The 25,720-nt window shown below is 41.7% G+C and overlaps 1 protein-coding gene across 9 annotated transcripts in view; it reads right to left on the bottom strand.

Moving 5' to 3' along the window:
• Window positions 1-25,720, bottom strand: part of dus2 (dihydrouridine synthase 2) — an 84,581-nt gene that overhangs the window by 33,086 nt on the left and 25,775 nt on the right. For all 9 annotated transcript variants that reach the window (XM_052028273.1, XM_052028279.1, XM_052028277.1 and 6 more), the window contains one exon: window positions 21,698-21,745. In XM_052028273.1, the coding sequence (XP_051884233.1) occupies window positions 21,698-21,745 (48 nt within the window). The remainder of the gene's footprint in view (window positions 1-21,697; window positions 21,746-25,720) is intronic.

Genomic DNA, 25,720 nt, shown 5'->3' with positions numbered 1-25,720 from the left:
ATTACATCCTTTATGACAGCATCTAGTATGTTCCCCACTCCTGACATTCACATAACTAGTCTGTAGTTTTCAGTTTTCTCTCTCCCTCATTTCTAAAAAGTGGGTCACAATTATCATTCTCCAATAGTGGAACTAGTCCATAAGTATAGATTCTGGAAAATGATAACCAATGCATCCACGATTACCAAAGCTACCTCTGTTATTGCTCTGGGCTGCAAATTATCAGCTTTCAGTTCCACTAATTTCTGCAACACTATTTCATTACTAATGCTAATTTCCTTTAGTTTCTCATCTTCATTAGTTTCTTGGTTCCTCTTCGATGAAAACAGAACAAACGTATTTGTTTAAATGTTCTGCAATTTCCTGTTCCCTATTACGAATTTTCCTGTAACTGTTTTCTTTTTTATATTCAAAGAAGCTTTTATATTTCTCTCAGGTTTACCCCAGACTTCTTTGCTGAAATCTAAACTGACCCAAATCTTCAGGTTTGCTTCTTTGCCTGGTAATCTTAAAGGACTCCTTTTCAGACTTAATATTATCCTAAACTTCTTTTGTTGGCCTCGATTCCTTTTGTATTTTTATGCTAGGCTAGAAGGTATAGCTGCTGTAGTTCCTGCATGCGGTCCTTAAATATTAGTCATTGCCTATTCAGTTATTACCATTGCTAACCCACCTATTACTTGGCTAAGGGCCAAATCTGAGAACATAACCTCTGACTGTATCACACAAATGTGCACGCTGTGCAGCTGACAGCCGGGTGGTTTGATCAGCCACACTACCGGGGGCTATGGCTCCAGTCAACCTGATCTGTCAACTGTGATTCCCGTGTATAACAGTTAATGCTTGTGCAAGAGAATGCATACTGTGAACTGTAAACTCAGAATTTGAGAATTATACTGAAGGTGTGAGAAAACTCATTGTTTTTCTGGCTTGATTTGATTCACCCACACAGGAATTTCAGCATCTGAACCTCTTGTAAGAGCTACAATGTATATAATCCAAGCTGACGATTCACTGCACTACTGAGAGGGAAATGTAGAATCAATATTTATTCTACAACCAATATTACTTAAAAAGAAAGTTAGTTATTCATCATCTCATTGCTGTTTGTGGGATCTTGCTATACATTGAATTAGCTCCTACTCTGGCAATAACACATTGGAGGAGCATGGCTATACTGTCATGACTTGCAATAGTTATAGACTCAGAGTCATAGAGTAATACAGCATGGATACAGGCCCTTCAGCCCAACAAGTCTGTGCTGACCACAGTGCCCAGTTCAGTAATCTTTAATTTTTCTGAATAAAAACATCAAGCCTCCCCAGGTATATTATCTGCATAAACTCCCTTTCCCCCTCCTCCCCGAACAGCGGTATGTACAAAACCATGGGAACACTCATTCTCAAGGCTCTGTAACCTTAAGCACACCATCCCAATAAAAGTCTATCAAAATCTTACTACTGAAATTTTTCAGCTGATCCAGCTTCAACAGCTTGGCTGAGATCTAACCTTAAGATGCTGCTTTCTTTGTTCTGGATTTTCACCAGAGGAAATTATTCCTCTCCATCCATCCCATCAACTTATTTGATCTTGAACCACCTCAACAACACTCTAGTACTGAGAGGAATACTACTCTAATCCATGCAAAATCCATATAATTAAACTCTTTCTCCCAGAACCATCCATTGCAAGAGAAGTTCAAGAAACACAACTTTGTCTTTACACAAGGTGACGTGCAGCCCTTTGGTCCTGATGCCATTCTTTATAACTTCAAACCATGAATGTTGCTCCTTATTATTTCTAACAGTAGGCGGTGGTAATGAGGGATTGGTGTAGAGCAGCACTTCTGAGGAAAGTAGAAGCCAGTGCTTGGGAGTGGGTCCCTCTTCTCATCATCTCAGGAGCATTGTGCTGGTCAGGTGATCTCCAGCCACCATGTCCATCTATACTTCTCTTCCAATAGGTGTCTGAACCACTTTGCCTGTTTTTATCACTCCATTTAGCCACCATGTTATCTCTTCTTAAACTCTGAAGTGCCTTAAGGCAATTTCCTCAATCAAATAGTCTCAGAGGTTTCTCAGTTGCTTCTGCCCTCACTTTTCCGCCCTCGATTTGTCTATTTTCCTTCCCTCTTACTTCCTTCTTTCAAAGCCTTCCTCAAAAGTTGCCATTTTGAACCAGGCCCTTGCCTCATCATTACCAACCTTTTAGATTTCCTTCTTTCAGGTGTTGCTGTTTGTTTTCTTTAAAGAGCTTTCAGGTACCTTCTTTGGATCCCAAATCCCAATCGGTTAAAGCCCCAACATTCCAATGCTCTTCCTTTCCACAACCACTCTAGCCCCATAAAGGATCCAATCAGCTCAGGCTCCAACCTCCCAATTACCCCAGGCCCTGATGCTTCCAATCAGCCCAGAGGTGACCTCTATTGCCCCTAACCCTCTGAGGCTCCAATTCCCCTGACTCACCAACCTCTTCAAAGCCCATGATGGAGGACACGTTCTCCATCAGCCCACCACTACACCCAACTGTTTACATAATTGCAGATAAGCTCTAGGTCCTGAGCTTACAACTGCTGGAATCCTCCCCCCACCCGTGGCCCTCTGAACCTGGCCTTTGTCTCAGGTGCTACCTATTCATTTGTGAACCAGTGTAAGGCTTCTCTTTTACCAGCCTGGCCAACTGATACACTCGTCATCCAACTGACTATCGATCAAGAGAATAAACAGGATCCAATACCTGTCAACTTATGACCTCTTTCAGTGAAGTCATTGCACATTTGGAGGTTTTAGTTTACTCTGTTTAGGCAGAGATTAAAACATTCCACAGATGTTTGGAAATGAGCATTTTGGGCAGAAATATCCTTCAAGAATAGAAGTACTCTTTTCCAAACCTTACTGTCCATCATTGGTCTGTTTTTCTATTATTGTCTACCTGTCAGTTATCACCCAAGGAATTCAAACATCTGTAAAAACAAACTGAAGGGAAAAGCTTTCAGCTCCTCAAACAAAATGAAGCCGAGGGAAATAAAAAGAGGCTGACAGGAGCTGCAGTAAACAGAAGTTAGCACCTATGAGGGCCATTAGGTAACACCCATTTTGTGTGTATTTATTTATTGTATATGGTTATTCCTCCAGAACAAACTCCATTACAGGGAGAAATCCTGAGGGCCACAAATTCTTCAGCCTCTTCCCTTCCCAGCACTGAATGTATTTGCAAGTTTCTGACTTTAAGCTTAAAATTGTGCTGTGAAAGATTTGTGTGGTTAAGGAGGTACAGTATAAGCCTTGAATAAATCCTCATTACCGATGGGATCCTGCTGATCACATGACTGATAATATTCCATGGTAACTGGCAGCAATGATACCTTTAGAAACAGTTACAGTTATAATGTTCCTTGGAGGGAAATGAACAGTCGATGTTTCAGGCCGAGACCCTCCATTAGTCCTGATGAAGGGCCTTGGCCCGAAACGTCAACTGTTCATTTCCCTCCATAGATGCTGCCCAACCTGCTGAGTTCCTCCAGCAATTTTTTTTGTGTGTTGCTCATATTTCTAGTATCTGCAGTCTTTCTTGTGTCTCTATAACATTCTTTGTTTTCTTCTGCTTTGCACTGTTCAGTTCAGTTCATCTTCCACCTGGACACATTGCAGCCTTCTCTACTCAATACTGAATTTAACAGCTTCACATAACTCACTTTCTTTATTTGTAGGAGAATTGGCCAGTTGTACTGTTGATCGTCCATCTGTGACATTGGTTCAATTTTTTCTCTCCTTCAGTATGGCCTGACTTGCTTAGCATTCCCTGCAGCTCTGGATTTTGCAGCTTTTACATTCCTTCCTATGTGCCTTCACTCTCTAACTGGCCTCATCTCACAGCTTTTAACCTTCTTCGTTTGTGTTATTTCTTTCCAATTGCTCTCATTAACCCATCAAACAGATTACTTCATCAAAAGTTTATTTCCATGGCAACTCTGACCTCACTCGATGTGATATTCCCTTTGTCCTATCCACCCCTGCCCCGCCTTTTCTACAAATTAATACTAATTTGTTTTCTTTCTCAATTCACAGTCTTCAACCTAAAATGGTAACTCTATTTCTCCTTCCACAGATGCTGCCTGATCTGCTGAGTATTTCCAACATTTTAGTCCTGTGTTTCCAAGAAAAAGTCTTCCAAACCCCGACTAGCTCCCTGAGTCTTTTAGACGATGCTCATCTTTCAACCGTAACCCTATTGATCTGTGTGTCCCTACATCTCTTGCTCCTCAGAATATAAGCCATTCTTCACAGGAGTTTCCCCTTATATCCGAGTACAATTTCTTTATACAGACCCAGTTATTTCCAAATGGAATATTCTCAGAAAAAAGACACAGGTAAATTATTGAAAATTGCTAGCTAAGATTGCTTTCTCTACTTTGAAGTACTTTGGATGATATGATACTTGGTATTCAATCACGGGATTCCAAAAGCAGTTTTTCATGACAATTTCCTTGTACCGATAAATGTTGCAACATTTAACCTACCATCACCAAGCCCTCACAAAAATGTGACTTGCTTTTTAACAGGATAATTAAGAAATTTTTAAATCAAAGATTGAACAATTAACAAAAGAATATAATGCATTTCTTTAATATTTTCAACATCAACTGAAGTGTACGCCATGCAAATATGACTGATTTAACCTAAATGTCTAACTGAAGTTTTGCATAATTTTATTTTTACTTACTTAACACAATACAGGAAGAGGCCATTCAGCCTACTGAGTCCATATCATCTCCTAGCAGAACATTCTATCAGTTCCTTTCTTCCTCTCATTTCCCTATACCCTTGCAATTTATTCTCTCACTTACCTACTCCTCAACTCCTCTTTGATTCTTCTGCTGCTTGCCTACATTAAGGGGTAATTTATGGTTGCAAGTTAACCTGCTGGCACATCTTCAGGGCATTGGAGGAAACTAGAGCAACTGACAGAAACCCATGTAGTCACAGGGAGAATGCACAAACTCTAGACACATTCAATTCCCTGGAGGTTTGAGGCGGCAGTGCTAACTAGTGTGCCACCCATACAAAACAAGTTATAAATTTAATCAAACTATAAATAGGCTTTTTCAATTTATTGACTCCCACACATCATCAGGGAAACTCAACTTCAGGGAGATGGAGCAATCAGCTAAGAGAACACCGAAGCTCTACAGCTCCAGTAATAAAACACATCTTGTAACAGCACACTGCACAGATTGACAAAAATTATCACACCCCCATTTTGCAAACTTCTTTCTCTCTTGCCCACCCCCAGGCATATTCTTTTCTCTTTCTCCGCCACCCTCAGCGTAGCTTCTCTCTGTTGATCTCCTCCTCCACTCTGATCTTATTGAATGTGTAAGACTTGGAGGCAGCCCGACAGGGTAGATATTGACAAGACGTTTCCTGTCAATGGGGAAATCCAGGTCTGGGGGCACAGCTTCAGGATGAAGAGTCATCCATTTAAGGCAGAGGTAAGGTGGAATTTCTCCTCTCAGAAGGATAGAAAACTTTGGAATTCTGTACACCAGAGAGCTGTGGAGGTAGAATAACATATTCAAGGCAGAGGGAGCCAGACCTTTGGTCTATGGAGGAGTTGAGGGTTATGGGGAAGGACCAAAGAAGCGGAGCTGAGGCCAAGTACAGATTGACTGCGAACTTCATTGATGGAGTTTGGTACCTTGGGCCCTATAGCCAACTCTTGCTTCTACTTTTTATATGTGCATTTTTCTCATGCTTGTTTGTGTGGCCCTCTCTCACCCTCCAGCAGTGTTCTTCTCCCTTCACTGGTGTAGCTTTTTTGTCTCTCTTTCTCTACCTGGTCACGCTCTCTCTCTCCTCCTTCTGGTTTTCCCCTTGAACACCAGCAGATGTGCTCAGATCTTCTGCCTTTATGTACTTAACTAAATGGAAACCCAAGACAATCAGGCCAGTACAGTGCAGGTCAATTAACTGCATGGAAGACTGGGAGTGTGAGACCCACACAGTACAGGTGAGGTAATGGAACTGACACCTGGGGCAATGAGGCACTCTCTTAGTAAGGCACAACAGCATGCGAGGAATCACCGTGCCCTACACAGAAGGTTCTCCCCAGTTGCAGGAGCATTGCTTAGGATACCGACTGTCTACCCACCGTAGATTCCTCTCGAAAGCAGGGAGGATGAGAAATCATACCCCTGCTCTCATGGCAGATTTCCAAAAAGAAGGCATGGCATTAAGAACAAATTTGTTCCTCTCATGACTTCAAGACCTCAGTGTGAAGTACCTTTAAAGTATAGCCAGTCCTGTAGGAAAGTGTAGCAATGCATAAACACACTGTGAGGACAGAATGATTTTCTGTCACACTACAACTATTGGACGAGTCTCAAGGAAGCCACATGACTGACCACAAAAACAATGTCTAGACATGTTTTCTAAGCCTGCTGTCATGTCTGCTGTGCAAATTCAACCTTGCCTATGTGTTCCATTTCTCCTACCACCCTTCCTTCAGGTTACTCAAGTGTGGTTAAAATGACCAATGATCACATCAATTTATATGCAAATCCCACAAGGAACCATGCTTCTGAATTGCTGATAAAAGCCAGCTCCTGCTTGTACGAACAGTTCACAAAAATTCCCAACAGAAATAGTTGCTCAACCGGTGATGACCTCTCTATGTTTGATGACTAATAATTAAATACATAACTCATAGGGTTACAGAGCACAGAAGCATGCAACTGCATATCCACATAGTAGTTACATTTTGATTCATTCAGTGACAAAAGATGGGTTAATTTTCAAATAATGCTGTAGTTCAGCAAGGAATTTTTCATCTTAATTTATGCTTAATGTAGCACTTCAAGAAATGACAGTAAATCATTCTAATTAGAATAAAACAATTCTGAATTCCAGCAACAGAAGATTGCAGCCAAAAACTCTAGACAAAGGAACACTCTGCCCTCTTGTGATTGCTCAGTGAATTTAAGGAGCAGCCAAGCTACACATGCTCATCCACTCACAGTTACATAACCAGCGAAACCATTGCATACATGGGTGAATGTGTGATCCCTACCCTCCTATATGCTTCTAAGGCCTGGACAAACAAGACCAGGCATGGCAAGGCACTGGAAAGATAAAACTAACACTGCCTTTGCAAAATCTTCCAAATTCACTGAAAGGATAAGTGAACTGATGTCAGTGTCCCCTGAGAGACCAACATACCCAGAACTGAGGCCTTATTTACATGCAGTTGGCTACATTGGACAGGCCATGTCATTCATATGTCAGATACCAATTTTCATAAAACAAACAGAGACATGAGAGACTGCAGATGCTGGAATCTGGAGCAACACACAAAAAGCTGGAGGAACTCAGCAGGTCTGGCAGCATCTGGAGAACCTCTTCTAAGTTGGCATACCTTCGCAGTGGAGCAGTAAAATGGAGACACAAGAGACTGCAGATTTTTGGAGCAAAACTTCAAGGTCCTCCAGCTTTTTGTGTGTTGCTTCTGAAATAAACACTCCATTTCAGGCCTGTCATGGAGAGAAATTATCAGGTGGACAAAGGAAAAGATTCAAGTTTGTGCTCAAAGCTTCCTTGAATAAATATAACTTCTCCATTCTCATTCTCCTGAGAACCTCTGGCCTGCAACCTTTCAAAATGGAGAAGGAGCATTCCGGGTGGCGTAGGGAAGCTCAAGTCCATGTGTTGGGAGCACACAGAAACTGGGAATAAGTGGCAGGAGCGCACCACCTCAAAAACCCTTTCAGGCACCACTTGCCGCCTCCATGGACGAGTCACCAGTTCCCACCTCAGAACCCACACAAGACTGGGATGGAAGCAAGAAGATGGAGGTAGGCGAGTGACATTTAAAGGATGAAGCAATTCAAAGTGACTGTTGCCTCTCAAACAAAGCTCCAACATAGGCTTTACTCTGCAAAAAAAGGGAAAAGTTACTGGGATTTGGGTATGGGGGAAGCAGGGCAGAGCAGCAGTGGCGTGGCATGGGGAAAGTTATCTTTTGTGAAATCTTCACTAACATTTCTAAAGCAAGAGGTGCAGTGTTACTGACGGAAGGCTGAATATTAGTATGTACGAGTTCAACTTTTGCTGTTGGCAAAAATTAAGGCAACATTTTGCATGAAGATGAAAGAGACAATCTAAAAGCAATAAATTCTTAATTTGTGGAACACAACTCTGTATGATACAAGTTTAAATAGAAAACAAGCATCAATTCCTGGTTAAGTTAAAGACAGCAGAGAACAATAATTTTACAAGGGGGAAATAAAACAATGCCCAGCTTCTGGCTGTCCTTTCAGATAATATCCTACATTAGGTTAATTCAGCAGGTCTAACACTTTATAGTTACTGAGAGCAACCTTCTCCAATGTTTAGCAAGAACAACACCTTCAAGGAAAGCACCCTCAGAGGTAAGGAACTAGTACAACGTTGAGCTCAGCAGAATAAAATAAATCACTAAGGGTAAATATATCACATTTTGTAGCACAGAGTCGAAATACACTATTGGAAATACTTTTCAAAGTCCTGAACTTCAAAGGCAGAGGCAAAGAGGGCACGTATTCTAATACTCTCAATATAACTGTGCAGCTCATAACAAAGCCCAGCTATTTAAATAAATCCGTAATTTAAAATGTAAATTAAACAAGTGTGATTTGGAAAAAAATAAACACAGTGCTCTAGATATAGAATTCTGAATAAGCTATGGATATCGTGGAAGAGCTCCAAATATTTTCCTGGGGAAATTACCATACAAATGTTCTTGCAGCCCATAGATGCATGTAAATTAATGGGAAATCAACCTTATCTTATAAAATAAATGAAAAGAATTTATTGGAAGCAGGCGGGTAGAGAGGAAATTTCAAAGTATAAATAGTACAAGGGAATTACCTTTTGACCACGAAGAATGCCACAAGAGATAAATGATATTTGAATACTAGTTAAGAAGGACTATTGTTCAACCAATGCAGGAGCTCCTACTAGACATCCATAAATAGTCTGGTTTCAGACTCAAATGGGGCTCTTCTGCTAAAAGTCAACCTGAGTGAATGCAATTAATTTAAAATTCATTCACATGAAGAATATGACAGTTTTCGTTAAAATAATGATTAGCCAGTTAAAACATGTAGCTTGTGACCTATTGATAATGTCAGTCCTAATGTGTAACCTTGGGCTTAGTTAGCTGTGCAGTGATTACAGAAGCCCAGCCACTAATTAACATTTACTATTGCTTTTTAATAATGCACGTGCTTCATGTGGTGTGCAGCAAGGTACACAATCTCCTGGATAGCTCCAAGTGTGATTTGTGCAAAACTAATTATGTTATCTGGTTTCAGTGGGAAAGTACAAAAATGAGGTGAAAATAGAAAAAAAAAATTATAAATATATTCTTCAGGTCACTTTAGACCAAACTGCAGAACTATCATAAATCTTGCTAACCTTCTTCTATGCCTTCCAGTTACAGAAGGGCAAAGGGGAGGTCCATGTATAGCCTTGACACGTACAAGATAATGGCAATGCTTCGAAAAGCATGGGACAAGGCTCTGCCTGCATCATAACTGGGACAAAAGCCAACAAGTTCTTGTAAACATCTGTCAGTTTGTTTACTTTTTCCAAAGATAGTTCTATCTGAGTATTATATCCTTAAGCTTAAGTATATGACAAAATTAGTCAAAACCCAATCCAAGGTTCGGCATTCAGCATTTCTGCAGTTATTGGCTCTTCAAAAAGAAAACATTTATTACCATTGAGCACCATTGACAGAGAAGAAGGCTGATTTATTGTCAGTCCACAGAGCAAATGAGAAAATTGGGAAGGCGAGAAGTTTATGAGTCTGTGATAACATCTCGCACAGTTTGTGTAAGTTTTTTCATGAATCCCACAAATAGTTTTCCATGGAAATAAGCGGCTGATTGTTTGCAAATAAAACCACAGTCATACCAACAAAGCAAGTTGCAGGGAGGCTAATTGTGTTGCTGGTATTCATAACCAAATTGCACAGCAAATTCACACAAAGATATTTATGTATTTAAATATAACAGTGTTAGCTACTGCCAAAAAACTTGTCTGGTACCCAAATTTAACTATCACAAATGCTTGTTTCAACTTGTTTCTTTTATTCTGTTTTTCCTTATCTTAATGCAATTTTTCTTTCCCTCCCTTTATTATGCTTCCTGAACATGATTTAAACTCATGCTGTATGATCCTCAGTCCCTCTATCTAATTTCCCTGTTCACAAAAATCACAGAGGTCCAGTAGAGAGAGAGAGCGTCTCCCCAGACATGCATTGATCATAGGTGTCCAGTCACTAATTACCATTTCCTATCATTCTTTAATAATGCAGAACTAGTAAATTGCTGTTCATGGAAAGTAAACTGGAAATAGATGGCTTGCTGTAGTGAATTCTAGTTGAATGCTTTTATTCATGAGAGGGGTCTGCCACAGTCCTTCGCATCCTAGGGTCACCTTGTGTGTGTCTGCAGGAAAGATAAATACATGCTCAATCCCTGATGCTTTCAATGTGCTATAAATAGAACAAGTCTATTTGTCTTCTACAAATGAAGACTGGCATTATTTGTGGTCTGGCGTGAGGGAGCTGTCCATAGTTATTGAGATGGATTTTTCGTATGCCAAACAAAGCTTTAGGCCGATCAAACAGAAAATACTGGAAATGCTCAGCAGGTCAGTCAGCAGCTGTGGAGAGAGAAACTAAGTTGATGTTTAGGTAAATTACCTTTCATCAGAATTTATAAGGACAGTTTTAAATTTCAGGAAAGTGGAGAAGGGGAGAAGACAAAAAGGGAAGATCTGTGAGAGGATGCAAATCAGGAGAGTTTGAATGACACCAGTGGTTGTGGAGTCCACTGTTAGATGGAGAAGTAGTTTCAGTGAAGCATGAACAGTGGGATAGACTGGTCAGGCTGAATGGTCAGTCTTTGTGCTGCATATCAAATGACTTCCAATGTTTTGTGTTCATGTCCCTGGAGTGAGCCCTGAACCTGCATCTTTCTGATTTATAGGTAAGTGTGCTACCATGCGAGTAACAGTTGAAATCCAACCAACAAGTGGTAATTAAATTGGGGGGGGGGGGGCAGGCGAGTGAGAAGAGGGGCTAAAGAGTCACAATTTCTTCAGATGGGTAACTCCTCCAGTGGTAGAACACAGGAACATCAGTGTGAAATGTGCTTTAAGGAAAATACTTTTGTTTTGCATCTTCAGCAAAGCCAAGGATGACCTGTGTAAGATTCCTGTCATTATAACTTATCCTCTAACTCTAACAAAAGCCAAGTAAATGAGTTCTTTGCCATTTCTTTGTCATAAACTTCGGAGGCTTCGTGGGCTTCGCTTCGGAGGACTTTGGAGCAGATAAGTTTTTCTTTATCTTTTTATTAGGGTTTTAAGTATAAGGCTTAGTTTTTAATAGGGTTGTAATTTAATAGGGTTAGTGTTTTTATAAGGTGCTTTTATAAGGGCTGTAAAAGTTTTAAGTGGTAGAGTGGGGGCTGGACTGCGCAGGCGGGGCGCGGCGCAGGCAGTTTAAAAAGCCAACCGCCATATCCAGCGAGCAGCGTCGGAGCGGGCAGTGGAGTGAGAGGGAGCAGAGTGTTTTGGGCTTTGGCTCAAGGGGCGAGGAGAGGTAGGTGACTTGAGTTAAGAAAGGAGTATGAGTGCGGTCTACTGTACTCAGTGTCAGATGTGGGAGTTCCCGGAGTCTCCCTGCCTCCGGGAGGGCTACATCTGCACCCGGTGTGTCGAGCTGCAGCTCCTGAGGGACCGTGTTAGGGAACTGGAGATGCAGCTCGATGACCTTCGTCTGGTCAGGGAGAGTGAGGAGGTGATAGAGAGGAGTCATAGGCAGGTGGTCACGCCGGGACCATCGGAATCAGGCAATTGGGTCACAGTCAGGAGAGGGAAGGGAAAGGGGAAGGGGAAGAGACAGGTACTAGAGAGTACCCCTGTGGCTGTATCCCTTGACAATAAGTACTCCTGCTTGAGTACTGTTGGGGGAGACAGCCTGCCTGGGGGAAGCAACAGTGGTGGTGTCTCTGGCACAGAGCCCAGCCCTGTGGCTCAGATGGGTAGGGAAGGAGTGAGGGGGGCACTAGTGATAGGGGACTCTATAGTTAGGTGGGCAGACAAGCGATTCTGTGGAGGCAGGAAAGAAACTCGGAAGGTAGTTTGCCTCCCAGGTGCCAGGGTCCGGGATGTTTCTGATCACGTCCAAGATATTCTGAAGGGGGAGGGAGAACAGCCAGAGGTCGTGGTACATATTGGTACCAATGACATAGGTAGGGAAAGGAATGAGGTCCTGAAAAGAGACTATAGAGAATTAGGAAGGAAGTTGAGAAGCAGGACCTCAAAGGTAGTAATTTCTGGATTACTGCCTGTGCTAAGCGACAGTGGGTATAGGAACAGAATGAGGAGGAGGTTAAATGCGTGGCTGAGGGATTGGAGTAAGGAGCAGGGATTCAGTTTTCTGGATCATTGGGGCCTCATTTGGAGCAGGTATAACCTGTTCAAAGAGGACAGGTTGCACTTGAATCCCAGGGGGACCAACATACTGGCGGGGAGGTTTGCTAAGGCTACTGGGGAGAGTTTAAACTAAAATTGTTGTGGGGGGGGAGGGGGGGAGGTGGGTGGGATCCGTACTGGAGAGACTGGAGAGGAAGTGTTTGGCTCTCGAGTGGAGGAGGCTAGGAGTGGGTGCCGTGGGCAGGTTATAGAGAAGGGACGTGTTCAGACTGGCTTGAGATGTGTCTATTTTAACACAAGGAGTGTTGTGAACAAGGCGGATGAGCTGAGAGCTTGGATCGATACTTGGAGCTATGATGTGGTGGCCATTACGGAGACTTGGATGGCTCCGGGGCTGGAATGGTTGATTCAAGTGCTGGGTTTTAGATGTTTCAGGAAGGACAGGGAGGGAGGCAAGAGAGGTGGGGCAGTGGCACTGTTGATCAGAGATAGTGTCACGGCTGCGGAAAAGGTGGACATTGTGGAGGGATTGTCTACGGAGTCTCTGTGGGTGGTGGTTAGGAACAGGAAGGGGTCGATAACTGTGCTGGGCATTTTTTTATAGGCCGCCCAATAGTGACAGGGTGATTGAGGAGCAGATCCTAGAAAGGTGTGAGAATAACAGAGTTGTTGTGATGGGGGATTTTAATTTCCCAAACATCGATTGGCATCTCCAGACAGTGAGGGGTTTAGATGGGGTGGAGTTTGTTAGGTGTGTTCAGGAAGGGTTCTTGACAGAGTATGTAGATAGACCTACAAGAGGAGAGGCTGTACTTGATTTGATACTGGGTAATGAACCTGGTCAGGTGTCAGATCTCAGTGGGTGAACATTTTGGTGATAGTGATCATAATTCTATCTCCTTCACGTTAGCACTAGAGAGGGATAGGAACAGACAGGCTAGAAAGGTGTTTACTTGGAGTAAAAGGAATTATGAGGCTCTCAGGCAGGAAATTGGAAGATTAGGAACAGATGTTCTCTGGGAAAAGTACAGAAGATATGTGGCAAATATTCAGGGGATATTTGTATGGAGCTCTGAACAGACATGTTCCGATGAGACAGGGGAGTCATGATAGGATACAGGAACCGTGGTGTACGAAGGCTATAATAAATCTAGTCAAAAGGAAAAGAAAAGCATACAAAAGGTATAGAGAGCTAGATAATGTTAGAGATCTGGAGGAGTACAAGGCTAAAAGGAAGGAACTTAAGAAAGAGATTAGGAGAGCCAGAAGGGGACATGAGAAAGCCTTGGTGGGTAGGATCAAGGAAAACCCCAAGGCGTTCTACAAGTATGTGAAGAGTAAGAGGATGAAATGCGAAAGGATAAGGTCTATCAAGTGCAGAAGTGGGAAAGTGTGTATGGATCCAGAAGAAATAGCGGAGGTACTTAATGAATACTTTAAGTCAGTATTCACCACGGAAAAAGATCTGGGGGATTGTAGTGGGGACCTGCAGTGGCCTGAAAAGCTTGAGCATGTAGATATTAGAAAAGAGGTGGTGCTGAAACTTTTGGAAAGCATCAAGTTAGATAAGTCACCGGGACTGGATGAGATGTACCCCAGGTTGCTGTGGGAGGTGAGGGAGGAGATTGCGGAACCTCTGACGATGATCTTTGTGTCGTCCATGGAGACGGGAGAGGTTCCGGAAGATTGGAGGGTTGCAGATGTTGTTCCCTTATTCAAGAAGGGGAGTAGGGATAGCCCAGGAAATTATAGACCGGTGAGTCTTACCTCAGTGGTTGGTAAGCTGATGGAGAACGTCCTGAGAGGCAGGATTTATGAACATTTGGAGAGGTATAATATGATTAGGAATAGTCAGCATGGCTTTGTTAAAGGCAGGTCCTGCCTTATGAGCCTGATTGAATTTTTTGAGGATGTGACTAAGCACATCGATGAAGGGAGAGTAGTAGATGTAGTGTATATGGATTTCAGCAAGGCATTTGATAAGGTACCCCATGCGAGGCTTATGGAGAAGGTGAGGAGACATGGGATCCAAGGGGACATTGCAGTGTGGATCCAGAACTGGCTGGCCCACAGAAGGCAAAAAGTGGTTGTTGAGGGGTCGTGGTTGTTGGAGGTCAGTGACCGGTGGTGTACCTCAGGGATCTGTACTGGGACCCTTACTATTTGTAATTTTTATAAATGACCTGGATGAGGAAGTGGAGGGGTGGGTTAGTAAGTTTGCGGATGACACGAAGGTTGGGGGTGTTGTGGATAGTTTGGAGGGCTGTCAGAGGTTACAGAGGGATAGAGATAGGATGCAGAGTTGGGCTGAGAAGTGGCAGATGGAGTTCAACCCAGATAAGTGTGAAGTGGTTCATTTTGGTAGGTCAAGTATGTTGGCGGAATATAGCATTAATGGTAGGACTCTTGGCAGTGTGGAGGATCAGAGGGATCTTGGGGTCCGAGTCCATAGGACGCTCAAAGCGGCGGCGCAGGTTGAATCTGTGGTTAAGAAGGCATGTGGTGTATTGTCCTTCATCAATCGGGGAATTGAATTTAGGAGCCGTGAGGTATTGTTGCAGCTATATAGGTCCCTGGTCAGACCCCACTTGGAGTATTGGAGTTCTGGTCGCCTCACTACAGGAAAGATGTGGAAGCCATAGAGAGGGTGCAGAGGAGATTTACAAGGATGCTGCCTGGAATGCGGAGCATGCCTTATGAAAACAGGTTGAGGGAACTCGGCCTTTTCTCCTTGGAGAGACGGAGGATGAGGAGGGACCTGACTGAGGTGTATAAGGTGATGAGAGGTATTGATAGGGTAGATAGTCAGAGGCTTTTCCCCAGGGCTGAATTGGTGGCCACAAGAGGACATAGGTTTAACGTGTTGGGGAGTAGATATAGAGATGTCAGGGGTAAGTTTTTTTTACTCAGAGAGTGGTGAGTGCGTGGAATGGGCTGCCGGAAACGGTGGTAGAGGCTTATATGATAGGGTCTTTCAAGAGACTGTTAGATAGGTATATGGAGCTGAATAAAATAGAGGGCTATGGGTAAGCCTAGTAATTTCTAGGGTAGGGACATGTTCGGCACAGCTTTGTGGGCCGAAGGGCCTGAATTGTGCTGTATTTGTTCTATGTTCTATTTCTATCCACTAGTCCATCTACGTACACAATCAAATTCTAATTTTCTTAGCAATTTTACTGCAATTTCCTTTAAGCTTTGTAAGGTTCAATATAATGCCAGTCATCACAGAACCTTCAGCTGAGTCAAAGAAACATCATTAGTGAAGTGTCTGGTTCAAGGCCATTTTAATAAGAATTCAATATGAAAAATGTTCTTCTAAATGCCGGCACCATCATCCTCATTTCAACAGACAACACAGTAATTGCTGTCAGCTTTAGCAGAAAAATAGCTTTTAGGATACTGCAAACATTACATGAAAGCAGCGTTTATGTTCATTTATCTTCAAAGGAGAGGATGGAAACAAAATATTAAATGCAAACCTTTACCGTGACAAATCTTATTCTACACAAGGATCAACAGTATTTCATAACCCCCAAAAAAATGGAATATCAACTCCCACATAAAGAACGTGTCTGTAAAATCGAAAATATGAAAAAGCAGCATTGTGTACAAGAAGCTGGAGAAGCAGGTTATGCTTTTGCAATTTTTTTAAACTCTATGCTTCTGCAAGTTATCTGTGGTTTTCTAATTCTGGATTCTTGAACCTCTCTGATCTTAATCATTTTGCCATTGATAGCTATACCAACATTTTCCTTAACACTAAAGTTCCCTGTCTAAATCTTTGTTTCTTCACCAATTTTCCTCTTTTAAGATGCTTCTTAAAAGCTGCTAATCTGCCCTAAAATGTCCTTAAATTTTCATGCTCCTGTGAAGTGCATAGAGATAACTTGCTACACCAAGGGTGCAAGTTTTGTTATCGTCTTTTCACAAGAGGACTTAAACTGTCCTGAATTTGCTGTCCGTTCCATCATATTACATAGAAAGGCTCTCCTTTGCTTCCCTCATAGACTTACCAGGACAATAACTTTCTTTTTGTGTTCTACATCTGTAGAATATCAAGATTCCCATACAACGTGCACTGCTTGGTTGTTGTAGTTCTATGCCATATCATGCCTGTATATGTTACTATTATTTCTGCTGGTGAAACCTCTTACTCGTTGGCAACGAAATGCCTATCTTTATTCGTATATTAAGCTATCACTAACTAGAATAGATCACATGATGTATCTTCCTCCTCGTGAGTCAGAATGTTCAATTTCACCAACAGCATTCTTCATGCTCAGTCTTCCCTATTCATTATTTACCTTTCATATGCTTCCCCTTGCTAGTTTTTCCTAAAGGTTTTAGCAATTTTTTTTCCCAGTTCTTTTTCAAGCTTAATCTTTTTGTTTGATTTACCTTTTTAAGTAACACAAGTAAAAGCAAAACATTTGAAAAACACTATGATGCTGGAGGAACTCAGCAGGCCAGGCAGCATCTGTGGAGAAAAGCAGGCAGTCAACGTTTCAGGTCAGGACACCTTCCTCAGGTCTAAAGGTAGCAAAAGGGGAAAGTGCGGGCACCTGCTTATCACTATCTCTCACCTGCATCTACCTATCACCACCTTGTGCCCACCCCTCTTGTGTCCACCTATCACTGCTCTGCTTTTCCCTCCTATATATTGGGCTTCCCTCTTTTCCTATCTTCAGTTCTGAGGAAGGGTCCTGACCCCAAATGTTGACCATCTGCTTTTCTCCACAGATGCTGCCTGGCCTGCTGAGTTCCTCCAGCATTATAGTGTTTTTCATCTAGATTCCAGCATTTGCAGTCCTTTGTTTCTCAAAGAAAAACATTTTCTTAGGCTGAGCTTTATAACTTGATGCAGTCATTATTGTAATTTAGTTAAAGGAAACAGCATTTTGCAAGTACCAGGTTAGCATGGTGATTAAATGACCTGATATTGACACTTTTAATAGTGTTAATTAAAGGGGGGCAGTGGCAAGAACACTGGGAGAAATCATTGCTCCTCTTCAAATTGTACCTACATTTTTTTTCCACCTTAACTGTTTAACATGTCAAGAAGCACAATACTCAATACTGCATTAAAAGGGCAGCCTTAATCACGTGTTCAGCTCTCAGTGAGACTTCAGCACAAAACCTATAGACCCAGAGGGGGCAATGCTACCAACTAACTAACCAAACTAGTATTCAAGTCGGACAATCAATAAAACCAGTTTGATGTTCACAAACGCAGTATACAAGGCAGAACTCTAAATGTGGTGATTTCACTCACATTTACTTCAACACAATCCTCGTTTGTTTTCTGGTAACTCCATTCTGCATCCGTTTAAGTCATTATGCTCAGAATATCATTGCTTTGATCTATAATCCCGACACCGATAAATGTGCAGTCACTGTTGTTACCCAGCAGTCTGGGGTTAGGATGGAGGACATGACAAAGAACTTCCAGCACTGAAACAGAACATTTGGCCCAGCCATCCTGCTTTATCTCACCCAATCAGAACTGCTAAATAGGAATTGTCTGTACTTTGAAATAGATTATGTCCACCCTTCACCACCCAACATAATGCACAATTGGATCAGGTTAGGTCAGTCAAGTAAACAGGTTTCAGCTAAGGAGTCAGAAGATTGTGAGCTCAACAACCAGTTCAGAGACGGGAGCACAATCTGCTCCTATCCACACCAGATCATCATATGCTTGAAGAACATCAAATCGATGAATAACCGTGTTCACAATGGGGCAGATCCTCCAATAACCACCGAATTGTCAGTTGCCAAACCTTAAATTACACTGTTTCTTCCAGTAAGACCCCAGCCAGTCTTCTGCTGGGAGGCCAGCTCCCAGCTCCTCAGCATGGGCCAGCAAACAATAGTTCAGAGCAGCTCCTCCGTGAGTGCAAATAGCTGGCTCTGCTTCCAGAACAGCCTTGATGGCCAGTGAAGCCAGCTGTTGTTCGCATTGAATATTTGAGAATTTATTCGAGCTGGGAAATGCAAGGGAGTTTGCACTGTGCCTCTGGACTCTATCAGGGCTACTACACCACTACAGCAGTAGCCTCCACCAGCTTATTCTTGAAGTCTTGAGCCTCCCATCATTTGTACTTAAAAGCTCACTGATTTGAGTAGTCTATTGGCTTTTAAACAGAAGATGTATTATTCCATTGAGTTGGTAACTTTCTCTATGACTAAAGGAAATCAGATAAGTAAATTGTATTGGATAAATCAGGCAGGCTGAAATAAACTTGGTAGTGTTAGCACATCCAGGCAAGAAAAGAACTTCCAGATGTACTGTAAAGACTTAACCACAGGGTGCCTGAGTACAACAGTGGCCATGAGTTCTAAGTGTGGAACCTATCACCATCAACACCCATTTCTCCACTTGGCATTGCAGGAGCCATTGACTGGATTGACAGCAAAAACAAAAATCTGCTGGAAGAACTCAGCTGGTTAAGCAGAATCTGTGGGAGGAAAGGAAATGTTAATATTTTGGGTTGAAACCCTACATCATGACCATTTCGACCTGAAATGTCAACAGTTCCTTTCTTCACATATGCTGCTCGACCTGTTGAATTCTTCCAGCAACCTGTTTGTTGCTCCTGATTCCAGCGTCTGCAGTCTCTTGTCTCTCGACTGGATTGACAAATTGAATATTGAAATGTAAGCTTGTCCATGTCATTGAGAAGGCCAGAGGAATCCTGCTAGGCCAAAGCATAGCATAAAAGTTCACAGGACTTTACTTTCAGGTTTGGTTTTAGCCTTTCAAAGTTAGGTCTCCAAAAATCAAAAGTTTGTAGGGGGAGAAAGAATATTAAATAACCTTACACAAACGGCATTCGTAGTTGGCTCACAGGGGCTCCTTTGTTGTAACAGCTAGATAAACACATCAAATATCTAATGAATAAACGTAACCGATGAAGGTGTGTGAAGAACCAGGCAAGGCGGCTCTGGCATATTTACTAGTCTCCACAACCTATGCCTTTTATAAAACCTACACTGAGAAAAGGGAGACTTGCACCTAGAGTGCCTCACAAACCTCAGAACATCCTAAAAGGCTTTGAAGCCACTTAAGTACTTTTAATGAAGCATAATCTATAATGGATTAGCCAATTTATGCATAAACAGCAATGTAATAATGACCTGACGATCTTTTATTTCAGTGATATACACTAGCTTAACATTATACAGGTGAACTCCCTGGCTTCAAATTGAAAAGGTGCGATGGCATCTTTTGCCCGAGAGAACCTTAGTTTAATGTCTCACCCTACAGTTGGCAGCTTACACAGTACAGGGCTCTTTCACTTATTCATCTAGTGAAGAAGGTTCTTGCCACTCAATAAGGGACAGAACATTGCTAATAATGGGGGAGAGAAAATGGAAACTAGCCTCTCGTCACAGCTCTTCAATTAGAATTATAATAGCAAAGATATACTTTTAGCAGGGACAATATTCATTTTTTATTCAATCTTTTTAGGAGTTAAATAAATCAACCATTAGTGTAAGAAAAGGATTTGCAACAATTATACTTTTCTGAAAGACTCATTCTGCTACTGATGTGTATTGCTACTACTCTTTCTATTTGAAATTATATGTTTAATTTCAATAACCAGGTACAAACTCAAACGTAACTGGATCTCCCTTAGCAACATAAGTATGGCTGGTGAAAAAATGAGTTGTTTTCAATTCCTTACTAAATAATGTGTTTCTTTCTGAAGTTCTGAACATCTTATTTGTAATTCAGCATTAGGATTTAATGAGAAACCTGTAATAGCCACAGTCCAGTTTGAACATAATTTACTCTGTCAAAATAGTAATATCCACTTGCCTGGGAGACAATTAAATGATATAAAGGAATTAATCAGTGACTTGACTGTGGGTATTAAAACAATAAAGCACTGCCACCTTGGACTGTGCCTGAAGCTGTAACGTCACAAACAACACATGTCCAATTGCAGTGTCCATAAGTCCAGGGACCAGTGATAGACTCAACATCTCCCTCTGTAACTGGATCCTTGACTTTCTAACAAACAGACCGCAATCAGTGAGGATAGGCAGCAATACCTCCGGCACGATTATTCTCAACACCGGTGCCCCACAAGGCTGCATCCTCTAAAGTGTAGATAAGGCTGTTCAGAAATCAAATGACACTGGTAAAATACAGCTGAACTGTCAGTGCTTGGCAGGCCAATGATTATTTGTTCAAAGGTATTCTACTACAAAATTCAGAAGCACACAAGGCCCCAGGTTTCGTAAAGAACTGTAAAGGCCTGACACTTTCAAAGACCTTCCCTCAGGTACATCCAGGCAGTGTGGGGCAAAGGTCCACAGATGGAGAGGAGGGATAAAGATGGTCAAAAATCTACAATCATGAAGAAGTCAGGGATCAAGAGCCAGGAAGAGAGGGTTTATAGTCAATAGATGGAGGGAGTTGGGGATCAGGTCTATTGGTAGAAGATTGGGAAGAGGAGGAAAATGGCCTTTGGATTGGAAGTAAGAAGTTTTCGCACATCAGTGAAGGTGGGTGGAGTTTGCAAATGGGCCTGGGGACAAGGGTGCATTGAGGAACAGCCATCATGTGATGAGCACTTAAAAAAGGTCTATATGATATGGGTTCCCAATGGTAGGTTCCTTAGGCTGGGACTCTTTTAATAAAAACAAACACTGGAAATATTCAGCAGTTCAAGCAGAATGTGTGGGGAGAGACTCAGAGTTAACTATACAAGTTGATGAAAGGTCAAAGGTCATTAACCTGAAACATTAACTCTTTGCCTCTCCACAGATGCTACCTGACCCACTGTACATTACCAGCATTTTGTTTTCATTTAAGATTTCCAATATCTACAGTTATTTTTTATTTTTGAATATCTTTGATTGACCAGCATTGTGGAGGCCTGTTTGTTTCTGAACAACTCCTTCCATCCGTGGGCATGCACATATAACTGAAAAGAAATGGATGCCACAGTGCATATCTAGGCCTTTTGTTGCAGTTTTATAAGGGATACACGAAGGACCTTGTTGCAGACTTCACACAATACAAAGTCTCACCTCTGCTTTAGAATTGACTTTTGACTGACTATCATCTGTGTGGGCAACATGATCTGATTTCAAGGCATTGATTCCCTCACTAAACCATAATAGCATTTATTAAGTCAATTCTGTATTTATTTCTGGATCAACAGTGAAAAAATGGAGGATAATTCTGTGCAGCTACTTACGGCCTCAATTTTGTCAGGGTTGGATAACAGTGCTACTCCCATGCCACCCTGCATAAATATAAAGTAAAACAAGATGATTAGTTGGAGATGTTTAATTAAAGAACTGCATCATGTCATAAGCAAAGCATAATAATATTCTCCTCATTACAAACTGTAAAATAAAGGAAGGCCTTCTTAAGAAGTAGTTTCTGCTCTAGGAAATGTGCTATAAAACAAAGTGTTTGGGTTTCAAGAGTCAGATTATGAGGACTGAAAGCTCCAATTCATTCTCTCCTGCACCGTTGCCCCATTTTCTTACAATTATGGATGTGCCATTTCCCACCCACCTGATTATACACAAACTGTTTCTAGATGAGCACCGGGTGACAAGAGTCTAAAGATAACCCTCACTATGTGTCCCTCTAACCACCCTGTGGCCAGAAACTGGGTATGCTCAACACTTTTGCTGAAATCAGCTCAGCAAAAGAGCAGGTCCAATTTGATTTTATGTTACCAAGGTGACATGCAGGTTTCACCAACAACTTAGCCACAATTCTGAACAACACATAACCAGATTATTATGTTCAGTTATTTGTTCCGGGTGTGTGAGCTAGATACAATAAACCAGCCCACTTCTCAATCCATCCTGAAAAGTACACATAAGTCAGTCAGATAAAGAAGTGGGGTAAGGTGCATTGATTCATGCTGAACTGAGGGTCAGAATTTTTACACTCAGTCCAATCATGAAGTTGCATTCGAAGTGCACTTAACATTGTACTGGTTACATTAGGGTTCAAGGTTCTGTTAAAAATTCATTTGGTTATCAATACCAAATTTTCAATGAACCAGCTCAATCCTTAAATGGGTAGCAATGTAGAATACAATGCTTTGCTTTACTCTTCATCAGAAAGGTATTCCTTAAGGCACCTAACAGTTGTAAACAAGTACAGGTTTACTAATTGACTGAAAATGGGTTTACCACCAAAAAGTAAGTTATTAGATAGGATTCTCCAGTTCTCCATCTTTCAATATCATCAGTTAAGGTTACGGATAATGTACAATTGACTTGCTTCAATGTTGTACGCAAACCAATTCCTCAGTAAATTCACAATTTCTGATCTCAAAAATCTTTAAAATGTACCCACTCACACCTGTCCTTTTAAGACTAATTTGAAGACCCTTCCTGAACCAGCACAATTGGCAGAAATATTAACCTGGGTTGGGACCCAAATCAGACTCATTGAATCTTGAGCTAGCATTAAAGGTTTGTAAAAAGCACAAGTGTGATCTTGTGTGCAAATCAATTCTATTTAAGATTTCCTGATGTCACGCAAGTTCAGCTGAATCTACTCAAATACCAGCTTAAACAAATGGAATCTTCATCTCAAGTTCTCCAGCAGGATATTCAACATGGTATTGATATTCTGTACAGTCAAAGTGCAGTGAAGACTTCATCTAGATCCACAAATTATTAGTGGATAACCCAGCGCAAAAGATTAAAACTTCCGAAGGACACTAAACCAAACCCAGCAGAAAAATATGAGCTACTCAAGCAGCATAATAAGGAGATAGATCCAAATACTGTGTGGAGCCTAGATTTTGCTAGGATTGCTGTTCTTGATTAAAGGTTGAACTAAAGTCACCTTAGTGTAACCTTTTCTCTCAATCTTTCACTACTGTGCACAGAAACTGATAATTGTCATTTAGCTTTGGTGCAATTACCTAGGTGGGCTCGAGACATACTAATAACAAATATCAGACGTATTATTACAATCTAATGGTCTGATTGATATGCAGAATCGCTTTTCAGGGGCCTTCATAAAGTCTGGAGAGATATAACTACAATTAACAGTACAACTTCTTTGTCACTCTCTGGGCCATTAATAAAACAACTTTGATTTTACAGTAGTGTCCCATTACAGTAGAAGGTAAATGTCTGAATAACTGTCATTCAAATCCAAGGTTCAAGCTGTTTTTTGGGTTTTTCTGTTTCTGAATGCAAGTTATTACACTTGACCCAATACAACAAATCAGCTACTAACTCTTTAATCTTGCTGAATCCTTTACAATCCAAGGAACAGGAGTGTAAAATATAAAGTTGCACGATACTTGAATTATAGAGGGTAGACTTAAAAATGTAAATGTAAATTGCAGTGATTTATAATGATTGGTTTATATCATAAGACCGTAAGACACAGGAGCAGTATCAGGCCATTCGGCCCTTCAAGTCTGCTCCACCATTCGATCACGGCTGATTTATTTTTCTCTCTCAACCCCATTCTTCTGCCTTCTCCCTGAAACCTTTGACACCCTTACTAATCAAGAACCTAGCAACCTCCACTTTAAATATATCCTGCACGTGGACTCCCAAGTCCCTTTGCACCTCTGATTTCTGAATTTACTCCATTTAGAAACTAGTCTATACCTTTATTCCTTCTACCAAAGTGCATGATTGTACATTTCCCTACACTGTATTCCATCTGCCACTTCTTTGCCCATTCTCCCAACCTGTCCAAGTCCTTCTGCAGACTCCCTGCTTCCTCAATACTACCTGCCCCTCCACGTATCTTTGTATCAACCGCAAACTTGGCCACAAAGCCATTAATTCCGCCATCCAGATCATTAACACATAATGCAAAAAGTAGCGGACCCAACACCAACTCCTGCAAGACATCACTAGTCACCGGCAGCCAACCAGAAAAGGCCCCCTTTATTCCCACTCTTTGCCTTCTGCCAGTCAGCCATTCTTCTATCCATGCTAGTACCTTTCCTGTAATACTATGGGCTCCTATCTTGTTCAGCAGCCTCATGTGCAGCACCTTGTCAAAGGCCTTCTAAAAATCCAAGTAAAAACATCCACTGACTCTCCTTTGTCTATCCCGCCTGTTACTTCCTCAAAGAATTCCAACAGATTGTCAGGCAAGATCACCCCTTAAGGAAACCATGCTGACTTCGACCTATTTTATTATGAGATTCCAAGTACCCTGAACCCTCATCCTTAATAATGGACTCTAACATCTTACCAACCACTGAAGTCAGGCTAACTGGCCTATGATTTCCTGTCTTTTGCCTCCTTCCCTTCTTAAAGAGTGGAGTGACATCTGCGATTTTCCAGTCCTCTGGAACCATTCCTGACTCTACTGATTCTTGAAAGATCACTACTAATGCCTCCACAATCTCTTCAGCTACCTCTTTCAGAACCCTGGGATGTAGTCCATCTGGTTCAGGTGACTTATCTACCTTCAGACCTTTCAGCTTCCCAAGCACCTTCTCCTCAGTATAGCGACTACTCACTTCTGCCCCCTGACTCTCTTGAATTTCTGGCATGTTGCTGGTGTCTTCCACAGTGAAGACTGACACAAAATACTTATTTAGTTCATCTGCCATTTCTTTGTTCCCCATTACCACCTCTCCAGTGTCATTTTCTAGTGGTCTGATGTCCACTCTTGCCTCTATTCTATTCTTTTTATATCTGAAAAACGTTTGGTATCCTCTTATATTATTCACTTGCTTACGTTCATATTTCATCTTTTCTCCCCTTATTGCTTTTTTAGTTGCCTTCTATTGGTTTTTAAAAACTTCCCAGTCCTCGAGATTCCCACTAATTTTTGCAATATTCTATGCCCTCCCTTTTGCTTTTATGCTGCCTTTGACTTCCCTTGTCAGCCACGGTTAACTCATCCTCCCTTTAGAATGCTTCTTCTTCTTCGGGATGAACTGATCCTGCGTCTTCTGAATTACTCCCAGAAGCTCCTGCCGTTGCTGCTCTACTGTCATCCCTGCGAGGGTCCCCTTCCAATCAACGTTGGCCAGCTCCTCTCTCATGCCTTGTAGTTACCTTTACTCAACTGTAACACCGATACATCTGATTTTAGCTTCTCCCTCTCAAACTGCAGGGTGAATTCTATCATATTATGATCACTGCCTCCTAAGGGTTCCTTTACCTTAAGTTCCCTAATCAAATCTGGTTCATTGCACAACACCAAATCCAGAATTGCCTTTTCCCTAGTGGACTCAACCACAAGCTGCGCTAAAAAGCCATCT

Source organism: Pristis pectinata, chromosome 13, assembly GCF_009764475.1.
Source record: "Pristis pectinata isolate sPriPec2 chromosome 13, sPriPec2.1.pri, whole genome shotgun sequence".
Classification (NCBI taxonomy): domain Eukaryota; kingdom Metazoa; phylum Chordata; class Chondrichthyes; order Rhinopristiformes; family Pristidae; genus Pristis; species Pristis pectinata.
Note: the sequence above shows the minus strand (reverse complement) of the source record. Positions and strands in the feature narration are given on the sequence as shown.